Genomic DNA, 14,983 nt, shown 5'->3' with positions numbered 1-14,983 from the left:
TAAATCTTTATTGATAAAAACACAAGGTGTATATAGCATTGAAAGCAGGTTCATGAACAGGTATTTGCATACACATGCTCATAGCAACATTATTCACAATAGCCAAAGGGAGGAAGCGAAAATCCGTGTGTCCATGAATGGATGGATGGAAAACAGAATGTGGTATACAGATACAAGGGAATTTTATTCAGCCTTTAAAAGGAAGAAAGTGTTGACAAATGTCACGACATGGATGAACCTTGAGAACACCATGTTTAGGGAAATAAGCCAGTCACAAAAGGGCAAATGATTCTACTCATATGAGATATCTAAAGCCATCAAACTCACAGAGACAGGAAGTAGCATGGAGTTTGCCAGGGTTTGGCGGGGAGGGGGGAATGGGAGTTCATGAAATGGGTGCAGTTTGGGGAGAGAGAAAAGTTCTGGAGACAGAGGGTGTCGTTGGCCGCACAACGTTGTGAATGTACTCAGTGCCGCTGAACTGCACACTGGTAAATGGTAAATGTTATACTATGTATATTTTACCACACACAAAAAAAAATAAGCTAAACAGGAGATAGACCAGATTTGGCCTATGGACCATAGTTTTCTGATGCCTACTCTGAATTAATGAGTATTTATTTATTTATTTATTTACTTTTAAATGCTTGTTTTTTACAGAGAGAGAGAGAGAGGGAGGGAGAGAATGAGTGGGGGAAGAGCAGAGAGGGGGGGGGGGGAGGCAGAGAATCCCAAACAGGCTCTGTACTGTCAGTGCAGGGCCTGATGTGGGGCTCAAACCCATGAACCGTGTGATCACGACCTGAGCTGAAATCAAGAGTCAGATGCTTAACTGACTGAGCCACCCAGGTGCCCCATCCTCTCTTTGTCTTACCCTTACAGTAATTCCAGTACTTTCTGTCCTGTGCCACCCTTTCTGTCCTGTGCTGCCCTGAATCACACCATCTGGCCTCAAATCTTTGGCCATGAGGAAGGAATGTGGCTGCTGCCCACCCACTCATGCCAACTCTCCATAAGGACCCAGAAGGTGGAGAGAGGTGTTCAGAATTTCAGGGACCCTTGCAGCTGCTGTCAGATTTATGAACAGCCAGTGATCTGACCCCCTCACTGGTTTTTCTGAAACACATTCCAGCTTATTCTGCAGCTAACCTTGTAGGGGCATGAGGACAGCCTTGGCTGGTGTCCCCTTCTCCTCTACATTGGGAGTGGTCCTTCCCGAACCCCCCAGTCCCTATGCTGGGCTGGACATACACTTCCAGACAGACGTGGCACTGGCCACCACTGCCACTGGGGTCGGTTTGCCAGGTCAGCCCTGGGGAGCATCTGTTCCTCCCATGGATTGCTCGAGGAGAGCAGCCCTCATTAGCTCAGACCCTGGACACCATTGCTAAGGATGATCATGGTGGCTCAAAGGCAGGGAGCTGGGTGGCGGTGGGGTTGGCTACCTCTGGCCTGGCTTGGCTGCCCTGAGGCCAGGTGCTGCCCTGAATGGCCTCCAGGGCTGCCCTGACACGGGTTTGCTTAAGGTCAGCAGCTCTGCGAGTAATCCACCCCTTTGCCAGCAAATTTGATTCACCTCTTAGTTTCTCCATGTCCCTGGATGGGAATTGACTTGAATGCCCAGAGTTAAAAGGCCAGGAGTTGTGAAACATCTCCCAGGGATGGTGGCAGCTTAGAAGCAAACATGCTGATTAAATACTGCTGTAAGTTAAGACTCCATTATTGCTTCTGGCTCTAAATCACAGCTCTGGCATGCGTTAGGAGGAGGCTTGACATATCTAGCAATTAACTCTGTTGAAGAAGTGAGCAAGGTGACTCATCTGTAGGAGAAATAAAAGTGCTTTTGTGCAAAATGGGGCCGAAATAACGAGGTTTATGATGGCAGAAGGGGTGTCTCGTGGTAGAACATGAACTGAGAATCTTAATTGCAGAAAACCATTTATTGAGCACTTACTACCTGCTGGGCACTCTGCTAGATCTTCCTATATTCATGTAATTTAAGTCTTAGAGCAACCCTGCAAGGCAGTAGTTACTATTTTCACAAGGAAACTAAGACTCAGAGAGGGCCTGAAGCCCAGGTCACCCCGCAGGAAGGGATCGAGTTGGAATGTGGGCCCAGATTGCGCCAAAATCTAAAGCATGCTGGTCCTAGCAAGGGGAATGGAGGAGCCGTGGGGAGGAGCCAGACAGAGAATCCCGACCAGTGTTTGTTGAACACCCATGATACCTATTTAATCCTCACGACTATAATAGTATTCAGTGTTCCATAGTTGTAAGCTGTTGCTTACAACTCAGAGCACTCAGGAGCAAGTTTAAGTGAAAAAGGAGGATTTATGTATTTTTTATTTTTTATTTAATTTTTAAAAAATGTTCATTTTTGAGAGAGAGAGAGCTCACACGCAAGCAGGCAAGGGGCAGAGAACGAGGGACAGAGGATCTGAAGCGGTCTCTGCACGGACAGCAGTGATCCCGATGCAGGTCTGACACTCACAAACCGTGAGATCATGACCCAAGCCAAGGTCAGATGCTCAAATGAGCCACCCAGGTGCCCTGAAAAAGGAGGATTTTTAAATGGGAGTCTCCTGACACTTAAGAACAGGAGACAGCCAGGCAGCTGGGATTGCTGGAAACGAGGGCTGGGGGGCTCTCATCTTGTGGAAATGGCCACTCTGAGCATCCACATCCCCCCAGGTCTCTGCCTGGGCCGGTCAAGCCTCATGGGGTTAGGTCACAGCAGACAAAATGGCTTGAGTGAGGCAGGTGTAGCCAAAGGTTGTTGGGCGTTGCTCAGACTTTAGTTGTACCGAACTCCAGTGGCTAAGTTTTGTCCCCGTTTTAAACATAAGGAATCGAGATTCACAGGGGGCGAATGTCCTTGCCCAAGATCACATGGCTAGTGGTGGTGAAGGGAGAGGGAAGGTTTTGAACCAGGTTCATATCGTAATCACCACACATGTGCCATCCTAGAGGACAAATTGTCTTAAATTCTCCCTTTGATCAGAAGCTGGAAAAGAAACTAGGATGGTTTAGGCTGAGAAGGGCAACTTGAAAGTCTGTACAATGTTCAGTCCAGCCTCTTTTAAGAAGCTCTGCTTTCAAGGATGGTGACCAACAAGCTAGTTTCAACAACCAGTGAAAGTCAGAACAAAAAACAGGTCTTCTGAGAACAATGTCCTGATACTCAAGGGTCACTGAGGCATGAGAGCCTGCCTGTCCCGAAGGCCACATCCATCGCTTCTCTTGGTTCTGTCCAGCCCTCAAGCTGAAATCTGTCTCGACAAACCACCCCTGGCAGAAAATTGGGACACCCTGGGGGTTTGGATGTTCTCATCTGACCTTTTCACAATCCCCAAGCAGATGGACGTGCGTGTTTTCTTTGGCTCCCTTGTTTTGCTTGGGAGCGAATGTTCATTCTTAGATCTTTCAGTTTACCCGTGGGGTGGAGAAGATGGAGTTTGTTTATAAATGAATATTTTGGTATAAGCCTGACTTGACACTAACTTAGCTACTTCAGGGATGCTTGGCCCTAAATGAACATGGATTCTGGTCTACCAAACTTGGCCAAGATAGTACACATTTTAAATGATAGGCACTTAATACAATATTTGCTTCACTGGAAACACGACCCTGTGTTGTTTATCCCAAAAGGATTGTCTAAATCCGCCGTCATGTTTGTAAACACCAACTATATGCCAGAGAGATGAGTGGGAAGGCATAACGGAGGGTATGTTTCCTTTGGGAGCAGAATGAGTCTCTAAGAGAAAGGGAAGATTTTTGTGGGATAGAGGATTTTTGAAGCTGTTTGTAAGACTGTATTAACTGATAGTGTCCCGCTTCTTGTTTTGCAGATTGGAAACCTGGAAAATTACTACCATTTTTATCATAGCAAAACCTTTAAAAGATCGACTTTGAGCAGCAGAGGCCCTCATACCTTCCTCAGGATGGACCCCCAGGTACAGATCTCTACTCTCTGGACAGGACCCTTTCCTAAGGCCTAGAGCATTGTTTGCTTTTCGTGTGGGTCTGTGCTTCTAAAAAGGGCTGAGCCTTGATTTTAATATGGTTCTACATAGTCGTTAGTTTTCTTTGTCCACTTTGAATAAAACAAGACAGATGTGTAGCAACAAATCAGACCATCTGAATGCTCAGAATATTTGGTCCCTTGTCAGACTGGAGAATTTAAATTGGCTTCAGTTTGAAGCAACAATCAAATGAGTATAGATCTGTTGATATTTTACATCTTTAGAAATCAACAGAATGCACCGTAATTAGAGGAGATAAATATCTGAATATCACCCATAACAGCAAAAAGACCAGGGAATTCAAAGCAGTGTTTTAATGATTAAATTAGAGATTGGGCCGAAAGATGTTTTTGTGGTTGTCATAACACATGTCTTAATGGTTACCATGAATTTTAAAACTTGGGCAGTAAATATAACTTTTTTCCCCTTAAAAGTTCATGTGATCTTTGCGAGTAAGACAAATATAATTTGCAAAGAGGCTGACAGTTTAAGTTTTCATGTAATTCATGTTTATTGGGTGGTTAATGATACTTCCTTTCTGCATAGATTTGAGACTAATGTTTCACAAATGCCAGTCAAAACAGATCCTGGTAAGCTTACAAATTGAAGATGGTCAAGTTAGCTTTTGATGACTCCATTCATTCAGCAGGTGATTCTGGAATCCCAGCAATGTGTCAGGCTGTGTCCATAGTGGTGTCATTGGAGTGGGTGGTCAGGATGATAGAAAATGAGGCAGTAAGTAGAAAAATATGTGATCTATCACAGGGTGATGAGTGCTATGAGGGAAAATGAAATTCATGTGAGAAGCGGTAGCAGCCCCAAATGAGGCTATTGGTAAATCATAGTTTTAGAACATGGAACTTGCCTTCTCGTGAAAGCAATGTGCTAAAATGTTAGTTTGAGCTTCCAAGCTGGCTCACGATACTATTTCAGCTATTCCCACAGAATATTTATAATAAAGTTTCCATGGAGAAATGGGTTCTTGGTGTTGTCCCAGGCCACCCCCAACTGACAATCGTAGCTCCTTTTGTATTGGCTGAGCCACGGATGGATGGGAGAGATGGTTTATCCCTGGACACTGTACCCGCCACACCCTTCTCCAGGGCTTACCTTTGTGATGCTCTGATTCCGAGCACATGAGAAAGTGGTCCTCGTGGAACCCATTCATGTAATTGGACTGTGACAAGGCAGACATGTACATATTTCTGAGTTCATTTTATTGGTGTGTAGGCGAACAAATGGGTGGATAGATAGAAGGAAATAGATATGAGGCTCCTGGGTGGCTCAGTCGGTTAAGTGTCCGACTCTTGACTTCGGCCCAGGTCATGATCTCATGGTTTGTGGGTTCGAGCCCCATATCGGGCTCTGTGCTGACAGTGTGGGGCCTGCTTGGGATTTTCTCTCTCTCCCTCTCTCTCTCTGCCCCTCCCCTGCTCACACATGCATGTGCTCTCTCCCTCAAAATAAATAAACATCTGGGGCGCCTGGGTGGCTCAGTCGGTTAAGCGGCCGACTTCGGCTCAGGTCATGATCTCGCGGTCCGTGAGTTCGAGCCCCGTGTCGGGCTCTGTGCTGCCAGCTCAGAGCCTGGAGCCTGTTTCAGATTCTGTGTCTCCCTCTCTCTGACCCTCCCCCGTTCATGCTCTGTCTCTCTCTGTCTCAAAAATAAGTAAACATTAAAAAAAATTTAAAAATAAACATTTAAAACTTTTTTTAAATGAAGGAAGTAGATATGAAACATTATGCTAATCCCATTATTCCTTCCTAATAGGGAAGAGAATTTGATGCTTATTAAGGGACTACTATGTGCTTGAGTACTTTAACATACATCCTCTCATCTGATCATAGGGGGCTGTGATTATACCTATGTGTGTTCACACCATGGAACTGGAAGGAATGTTTTTAAAAAGGGGCTGGTATATATATATATATATATATATATATATATATATATATATACATTTTTTTCCTCCTGGAAGCAGAGCCAGATTGTAGTTGCCAATTCCCACAGAATGGGGCAGTTGGAGAAGGGTGAGCAGACTGGATGCCTCTGTCAGTATTACACTGAGTGGAAGGGGGTTCTCTCTGCTGGTCACCAAAGAAACTGGATTCTTTGAGGCCGCACAGGGGGTGCTGAGATTCACAACAGCATCACCTCTCAAAGCCTTGAGAAACTTCTGAGCTAGAAAGGGAGTTCCTGCCATGGCCCTCCACAATTTCACTTCTAAGCAAACGGTGCTCTGTCTTGTGAAGACGATGTGCTTTCTCTTCATCTGAAGCCTTGAGAGTTTGTGGTAAATTGCTACCACACAGATAGTTACAACAAGGGGCAAGCCATTTGAATGGGGGAGCCCCTGTACCTCAACATAATTATGCAATGAGAAGATACTGGGGCAGCGCCTTTCTTGGCCCCTTTCCACAGGTCCTTCTGAGGATTAAGCTGGTTTCTCAATTGTTAGAGAACTAAGGCAGAGTTGAAATAGGACCTGAGTTTTATAGACATCCTTTTTTTTTTTAAGTGACTAAATTTTAGAATGGTTAAAGATATTCAACTTGGCTGCTCCTCCCTTCCTTCCCAAAAATATTAATTGTGCACCTGCTGGGTACCCCCGTGCCCAAGGGAATGCAGAGATGCCTGGGCGTCCACCTGGGTGAGTCCCCAGCAGAGCAGGGCATGGGAGCTGGGCATGAGATTGTTCAAGGCGTCAGAGAAGGAGTCCAGGCAGGCTTGAGCACCGTGGGGTGGGAGTGTCCAGACCCGCCTCTGCTGCATCATCTAAGGTGCTGGGCTCGTTCACTTGAGGTGCACTCAAAGTACTACATTCAGTTTGGGACCGAGGGCAAACCATTCCCAGCGATCAGTTGTGTCCTTGAATGGAAGAGAAAGAAGGATAGACTTTCTCTGAGCAAAGGCTATGGCAGTTACGTTTTTTCAAATACAAGTCCTTTTTACACAAGAACTTCTTAATAAGCTTTGCAGGGCTGCTATCAAAGCATCCTGCTGCTAGAGAAGAGAGAGAAAAGGTAAACAGCCTGCACATTCCAGCCCTGCCTGTGACTTCCATGCGATTGGCTGCTGCTTTCTCACAGCACTAATTAAATTTGTAGCCTCCGGGAAAGCATATAGACATCTGAACCAATTATGAATTCAGAATCGCAAGCGAAATCCCTCTGTTTATATCAGTCTAGTTGAATACAAACCAGATCAATTAGCTGTCAGTCTGGCTAACTAATATTTACTCTGCCTCGTCATTTCTGATTAAATATTGGGCAAAATTAGCTGGCGTACCCACGTGTGTAGTTTTATCTTTTCCTCGCGGCGTGCCAGAACGCTTTCCTACGTGAGCGAAGCATTTCTGTGACACCTTGGCATTTGGAGATGGTGTGATTAGTATTAATAAGAAAAGGACAAGATGAGTTAATATTATTCAGAGACACTGGAATGCAGAGTCGCCATTGGGTTCGAATGACCAAACTGGAAATGAATGTTACAGGGCTCCGGTACAGTCCGATTGAATGCAGATGGTATTTTATTTTAATTAGCTCCAGTCCCTATTGTGTAAGAGCACTTTGATAAGTGATGGAATTTACAGTCAACCCCTACCTCACAAAAGAGCTGAGAGAGTGTACATTTGTTAAAGCAAAGCAAAACACAAGCGGGGAGGGAATATTTAAGAGTTCCTTAGCCACCCGTGCGTGAGCACGCACATGCATTTATTAAGTATCTTTTTGCATGGCTCACATACCAGAATTGTGCTGTTGTTTTCTTTGCATTCTTAATTACCTTCACTTGATGTTTTGGTGGGTTTTTTTTTTTTTGCTTTTGTTTTTGTTTTTGTTTTTTTACCACCCTTGAAAAGGGCCATTTTACTCCAAGTGCTTTGTGGGATCAGCCCTCTCCTCGGGAGAACAGCCCAACTGTTCTCCGCATGCAGTATCAGTCACTGGGTTTTTCCAAGGGCTATCATTTAAGCAAACTGAAAGCATTTGTTTTTAACTTGTTCTTGTGCCAAAAGTCTGGAGAAGGGTGGATGTTACAGAAGCATCGGCCAATGGCTGTAAGGGCTCACAAATTTTTTTTAAATTACTTGTTCTGATTTCGTTCCAAGCTGGCTTATAGTTCGGCGTGGCTGCCTACATCTTCCAACCCTTACATTTTAGTGCGATGACTCGGGTACAGCCCTTCCCTTCCCTTCAGTTCTCAGCCAGATTGATGACAGAAATGGAAGGATAAAGATGTTATCAGGCAGGCCCTCAGTGGCTCCTCTGGGGCGATGGGAACCTTCACTTTGAGGCTTCATTTCAGTGCTTTAAGCTCAGAAGTTGGAAGGGATTTCCACGACCAGAGTAGGCATTCTGTGTTGTCGGATGGGACTTTGCCCCCAGAGTTTAATCAAAGCTCAGGTTTCTTTCCAGCAGTGATGCAACGTTTAAGCAGATCTTTCCATTAACCACAGATGGAATTTTATCTGAGAGTTTTGTGTGCAAGAGCCATTCAAAGTGCAAACAAAAAGTTCCTGGCAAATTCAAGCACATAGACAGCAAATGACCAGATTGATCTCAGGGTTGATGAACTTGTTGTAGGCTGGGGGCAGGGGACAGCTGCCACCCAGGGTCCGATGGATTTGCCCATATGGAGACTAGAGAAATCTCCAGCTGTCTCTTCATATTTTCTTTATTTTTTTTTAAACTATTTTATGTTTCTTTATTTTTGAGACAGAGAGAGAGAGACAGAGTGTGAGTGGGGGAGAGGCAGAGAGAGAGGGAGACACAGAATCTGAAGCAGTCTCCAGGCTTTGAGCTGTCAGCCCAGAGCCCAACGTGGGGCTTGAACTTATGAACCTCAAGATCATGACATGACCCGAAGTTGGATGTTTAACCAACTGAGCCACCCAGGCTCTCCTGTCTCTTCACATTTTCTGTACAACCCGAATGGGTCGAGTGGGATGGCCACTATGAATTGGTAAAAAGTTAGAATTTCAAAATATACTTTAAAAGATGGTGCTTTATTACTTCACTAGCACATTCAATGCTTCTGCTTTGATGCCTCATAGACATCTCCAAGTCCACAACCCAGCTGACCATCCCTGACTCTGCTCTGTCCCAGAGAAGAGTGTCATTGGCATCCACAGTGTGAGCAGCAGCTTCCCTCACACCACACTTGTTCTACACCCTGTACAGCTCTGTGCTGCCCTTGTCCTGTGTTGCCCCCTGCACCCCCGCCCTCTCTCACGTGGACCACTGCACTGCCCTCCTTCCTGGCCTGTCGCAGACTTCCTTGCCTCTCACCAGTCTGCTCTCCACTCTCCCAGGAGGTCTTATGAAACACACATATGATGGTACCACTGTCCCTTAGGATGTACCTTCCAGGACTTTCTTCCTCTGGTCTCCCTGTGGCCCCTGGGCCCCAGCCACACTGGCCTTTACAACCCCTCAGACAGCATGGGCTCTTTCCCCCTATAGAGTCTTTGCACAGGCTGCCTTTCCCCACTGTGTCTCTTCCTCAACCGCTTGTCTTGGCTCATGTGTGCCTACTGCCAGAAGCTGGCTCAGAGTCCTCTGACTTTACTTGCTCTTCCTATAGTTGTATATTTATATTCTAGACTTGCGAGACTATTCCATTAGAATCTATCTTCCTCACTGGATTCCAGGAGCAGAGGCGTCATGTCTGTTTTTCTCACTACTCTTGTCCCAGCTTGACATTTGAGCATAGCAGTGGCAGGGCCATAGAGGGTCTGGGGGGCTTCCACATCCAGCCTTCATTCCGAGCTGACCGCTGTCACAGGAGATGCACCATCTTGAAAAGTTTAGTGGTCACATAGATGTAGGAGAAATTGCACTGTCTTCCTCTTTGAAGGAAGGAAAGAAGCCTGTCTAGCTCGGCAGCTATCGGACTTGTTTGACCACGGCCTCCTCCCTTTTGTTCCTGTAACATCTGTTTCCTGGCCATTTTGGAAATAGTGCCAAGATTGTGGGCCTGGGTGGGAGCACACAGGAGCATACGGCAACGTTTGGTGGGAGTGACGAGTGGTTTAGTGTGCTTGGTGACAGGGATGGGGTTGGTGGGAGCTGCAGATGGTTCCCATGGAGGCAGGGAGGCCTGGAGCATGAGGCTGGGGAGACTGTTAAGTTTTCCGGAACCCAAGGAGAGGCGATGGGGAGGTGAGCTGACCTGAGGTGGAGGAGCTTACAGTTAAAAGCATGTAAGCCCATCTCTTGCCAGTGAATTGTAAAGTTCTTGAGGGCCAAGGCCACATCTTAGTTGTATTTATTCCCATGCAGGTCCAGCAGACTACCCAGCAAATAGTAGACAGACACTTAGTAAATGTTTATTGAAACATATCTCAATTTGCACAGAGTAGGTTCACATAAGCAAGTTATATCTGTTTTCATTTGTTTATCAGCTTCTTTTTATGTAACTACTTTAGATGTGACTTGTGCCCTGCCTTGGTAACATTATGACAAAAATCCTGGGGCATCTGGGTGGCTCAGTCAGCTGAGCACCCGACTTTGGCTCAGCTCATGATCTCGCAGTCTGTGAGTTCAAGGCCCGCATCGGTCTCTGTGCTGACAGCTCAGAGCCTGGAGCCTACTTCGGATTCTGTGTCTCCCTCTCTCTCTGCCCATCCCCCACTCATTCTCTCTCTCTCTCTCTCTCTCTCTCTCTCTCTCTCTCTCTCTCTCTCTGTCAAAAATAAATAAACATTAAAAAAAAATAAAAATCCTAAAAAGGGCCCAGATGAGCTAATTAAGCTGCATCCTGTATCACTAAAGCCTACAATGACAAAAGTACAGACAATACTGGCTGGATACCAGGCGTGCTGACCAGTATCTGGTTGGTGAACGCGGGGGACCTAGGCTTTGGCTACCTGCCCCATTGTCCATGAGTAGAGGCAGGTGATGCTCAAGAGGGTCAGGGAGAACAAGGGTAACTCTCTTTCATTTCAGCCAAGTAAGAACTAACTTATAAATGAAAGAATAGACCCAATTTTCCAAAGTACTTTCACACCTACTGGTCTCCAAAATGGGCAGAATGAGTACCATCATCTCTCACCAATATAAAGTAGTCATCCTTTGGCTCATGTAGTTCAGCTCAGGTGGCAAGAATTGGAGAGATGGTCTACACATTATTTCAGTTGTGGCTGTAGAATGAGGAAGTGGGGAAGGGCTAGGTTTCCAGGTGCCTCCACGCCACTGGGGGAGGAAGGAGGTAGGTTTCTACGCCAAGTTAGAATACCCTTTATTTTGTTGGTTCATCTTCCTTCTCTTCTCCCTCTTATGCTGCCCTGGCTGCTGGGTTTCCAGCTGAGCAACTGCCATAGCAGCTCAGCATCCCCTACCCCGCCCCAAGGTGATACCCTCAGGTGGGCTTGGGCATCTCACTGAGACAGGCTATAGTGAGGCTGTCTAATCATTGCTTGCCTGTGGGGCTGGTCCCCTCTGCTCCCCAGGAACATCAGTGCTGCTCTATTTCTCCATTTCTCAAATCCTCACATGGAAAGCCCCGATCCACTTTCTACTCCATGAGCCTAGCTGAGTTTAATGGTTCTTACCCATTTTAGAATCGTAGATCCCTTTTGAAAAGCTGATGAAAGTTCTGGATTCTCTCTCTCTCTCCAGAAGAAGAAAGAAATCATGTGCTCATATCCACACCACTTTGCCAGTAGTTTCTGGGGTTTCGTGGGACCATAGGCTGTCCTTCCATTCTTGAGGGACCCTGGGCCCTGGGGCAAGAAGGCCCACCTTAGCTTCCTGCTCTTGTCACGTATGCATTAACCATTGCCTATCATAAGAGAGGGGTGACCTTGAAAACCGTAAGGTCACATGCACTTGTCAGGGAACAGTGTTTTTCTTTCTTTAAATTCCTCACTCAGTGAGTTGGCTTCTTACTTAACTCTTCACCTGGTTGAAAGTTGGCCCAACAAGTGTTGGGACAAGGTGTTGAGAGGGGTCCAGTGTTGATGAGAATCAAGATCTAAGCATCACAGACCATTGAGTGCCAAAGGGTCTTCAGAGTGGGCTGAGCCGACCCCGTTGACTTTGCAGATTGGAGGCGGAAGCTCAGGCAATCTCCCATAGGGGAAGTGAGTCAGAGACTTATCGCCTACTTTACTTCTGCTTCTCCCTGGAAGGAGGTCTTAGGATTTGATGGCACCTGGACCCTCAGGGGTCTGGACTTCTTCCACAGATTTTCCCTGGTCTACATTCAGAGGCTGGCTTACTCAAGGTGAACAGTAGAGGGAATGCCCTGTCCTTCAGCAAACTGTCCTTCCCTTTGATGATGCTAAGGGAGAAAGAGAAAGAAAACAGAGAGCTGGCAAGAATTGGCTCCCACGTTCTGGATACAACTGTGCATGGAAACCAGAACCTGTATAGAATTAACTTTCAACAAACTAAGCATACAAGGCATGTCAAGGATTTTAGCAGCTTGAGTCAAATGCGTGCTCTTCCCCTTGAGGTAGTGGGGACACGAGAGGGGGTGGGGTCAAGGATCTCTGCAAATGGCCTTTGTTGGCTTAGCTCCATCTCACAGCAAAGACTCTGGAGCCCCCTTCTAGGACTTTCCAGCTCCCACCAAGTTCCTGAGACTTCTCAAGCCCTAGAGGGGCCCCTTCTCAAGCCCAAGCTGTTGAGGGCTTTACGGCAGGACACGGGCACATGGTGGCTTCGGGTGGAATGTGGCTGGGTTTTCATGCTCTCCCTGGTGTCATTGGCTTATGGGAGGAAGCTACAAAATAAGCCCCTTTGTCACTTGTCAAACCTACAGCAGATGTGCTAGGCCAGCTTCTGGTCTGGCAGCATGTCTGTGGCCCCAGGGAAGAGAACATGACCAGGTCTGCCCAAGGCACGCCTGCCAAAACGCTTGGCCAATTCACAGCCCAGTAGCACTGATAACCCATGACACCCGCAGGCCATCTAGTGGGATCCTGCTCATTTCTGTTAGCTCTTTATACACATCTTTAAATTTTGTCTTATCTTATCTACAGAATGGCATTCACCAGATGCCTAGTTTTAATTTGACTTCTCCAGAAGAAAGCTGGAGGGGCAGGCCGGCAAAAGGGAGAAGTGCTATTCACATAACCTTGGGAAGATTATGAAGTCTTCTGCATGACTAGAATTCTCTCCCCCAGAGCAAATAACTTTCTATGATAAATATGCTGCATGTTTAGCAAGAAACGTACCAAAAAAAAAAATAGAGAAAAAGAAAAGGGTCAGTGTGAAGTTCCACCTTCAAAATATGACTTTGAAGAAATCAAGACACTCTATACAGGTCTATACAGGTTTGCTAAGAGAGATGATTTGCGTTTGGGCCGGACGTGGCCTTTGGCAAACATTGCTCTGGCTCCAGATCATTTCCCGTTGATCTTCCACAAATGATCAACCAAGGTCATCGGGTGGTCCTTGAGACTCCATCGCATTTTCTCCTCTGAAGTATGTTTTTAAAAGTCTACTTGTAGTTATGCTATATTTGTAATCCGTAATGTAGTCACTTAACAGCACTCCTTCGTTCAAGAAAGCATTTAGTGAGCTCCCATTCTGTGCCACGCGTTGCCTGATACACTGAAATACAGGGGTGAGCAAAATCCAAGCCAGTGGGGAGCAGAGGGGCATCAGCCCAACCCCCAGGTATGTCCAATTACAGACTGGCCAGTGTTGGAAGAATGAGGTGCAGGACAAGCCCTTGACCTCTGGCAGATGCACACCTAAGTTTGTATTCAGCCTGCATCCGTTTTTAATCTGCCTTTTCAGTGAGAAAGAGGAGAGTACTTCGGTCCAGCCTATCTTTGCTGAGAAGTACGTGGTACAGGGCATGTATTTGCTAAAATGACTGAGGAAATGAGGGCCCCTGAACAGATAATGTCCACATTGTGGGGCAAAGGCGCTGGTAAAGACACATGCAGGGGAGTCTAGGAGCCCCTCAACAGCCAGCCTGGATGTCAGACAAGGTTTCCAGGGTGCATAATGGTTAAAAGATGAATGCAGGGGTGCCTGGGTGGCTCAGTCCATTAAGTCTCCCACTTCAGCTCAGGTCATGATCTCATGGTTTATGAATTTGAGCCTTGCATTGGGCTCTGCACTGATGGTACAGAACCTGCTTGGGATTCTCTCTCTTCCTCTCTTTCTGCCCTGCCTCAAAATTAATACACTAAAAAAAAAAAAAAAAAAGGTGAATACAGGGAAATGGCCCAGCAAAGGCAGGGAGCACACGCCAGTCAGAAGGCATAGAGCTTATGGCACAGCTCAGCCTTGGACACTTGCTGCTGGATGTGGAAGACCAGGAGAGAGTGACCTGGGGTAGAGTGAGGGTCAGGGGGTCAGATTTGCATTTCTGCATTGGTCCTGGGGCAGGGACACCCTGACAGTCCTGTGACCACCCAGACACAAGGGGCACTGGCCACAGCCATAAAAAGAGGGGACAGGACCCTGACACCTCTAGCAGACTGAATGTGAGGCCCTCACATTGGGGCGGATTCCAGTTTTGTTCTGATTTGGAGAATGGGTGCGTTTTCATGCCACTGAGCTAGAAGGGAGAAATAGCAGGCCAAGTGGGGCCTGAGTGGGGAGCAGGCTCACTTTGGGGGCAGCTGGAATGTGAGAGGTGGCGGTGGGGAGAGGTGTTGGGTGCCCTGTGGCTTACCGGGGAAGGAGCAGTCGGGGCCAGAGCTCCAGGTCTGTGTGGGAAGTGGTTCTAGCCAGAGCTGGCCTCAGGGGGTGCACCAGGACAGCTGTTCCAGCGTTTAAAATACTGGTCAAGAGCCTCTGCCTGGAGCATCTCTCCCCGGCCCAGTGCACTCGGCCTCAGCACCCAGCCTCGGCCACTGTGGTCCCTCCTCTGGGGTCCTGTGTGTTCTCGTCACCAGCAGCGAGAGGGGAGGCCTGGCCAAACCTGGGCTCTCAGATCCTCCTTCTGCAGGACAGCCTCATGGATTTTCAAATATTTAAAACTCTCAGCCCTGATT

The 14,983-nt window shown here is 46.9% G+C and overlaps 1 protein-coding gene across 2 annotated transcripts in view; it reads left to right on the top strand.

Moving 5' to 3' along the window:
* PCSK6 (proprotein convertase subtilisin/kexin type 6) overlaps window positions 1-14,983 on the top strand; it is a 190,904-nt gene that overhangs the window by 45,987 nt on the left and 129,934 nt on the right. For both annotated transcript variants that reach the window (XM_047864230.1, XM_047864229.1), the window contains exon 2: window positions 3,849-3,953. In XM_047864230.1, coding sequence (XP_047720186.1) covers window positions 3,849-3,953 — 105 coding nt within the window. The remainder of the gene's footprint in view (window positions 1-3,848; window positions 3,954-14,983) is intronic.

This window comes from Prionailurus viverrinus, chromosome B3 (assembly GCF_022837055.1).
Source record: "Prionailurus viverrinus isolate Anna chromosome B3, UM_Priviv_1.0, whole genome shotgun sequence".
Lineage (NCBI taxonomy): Eukaryota > Metazoa > Chordata > Mammalia > Carnivora > Felidae > Prionailurus > Prionailurus viverrinus.
Note: the sequence above shows the minus strand (reverse complement) of the source record. Positions and strands in the feature narration are given on the sequence as shown.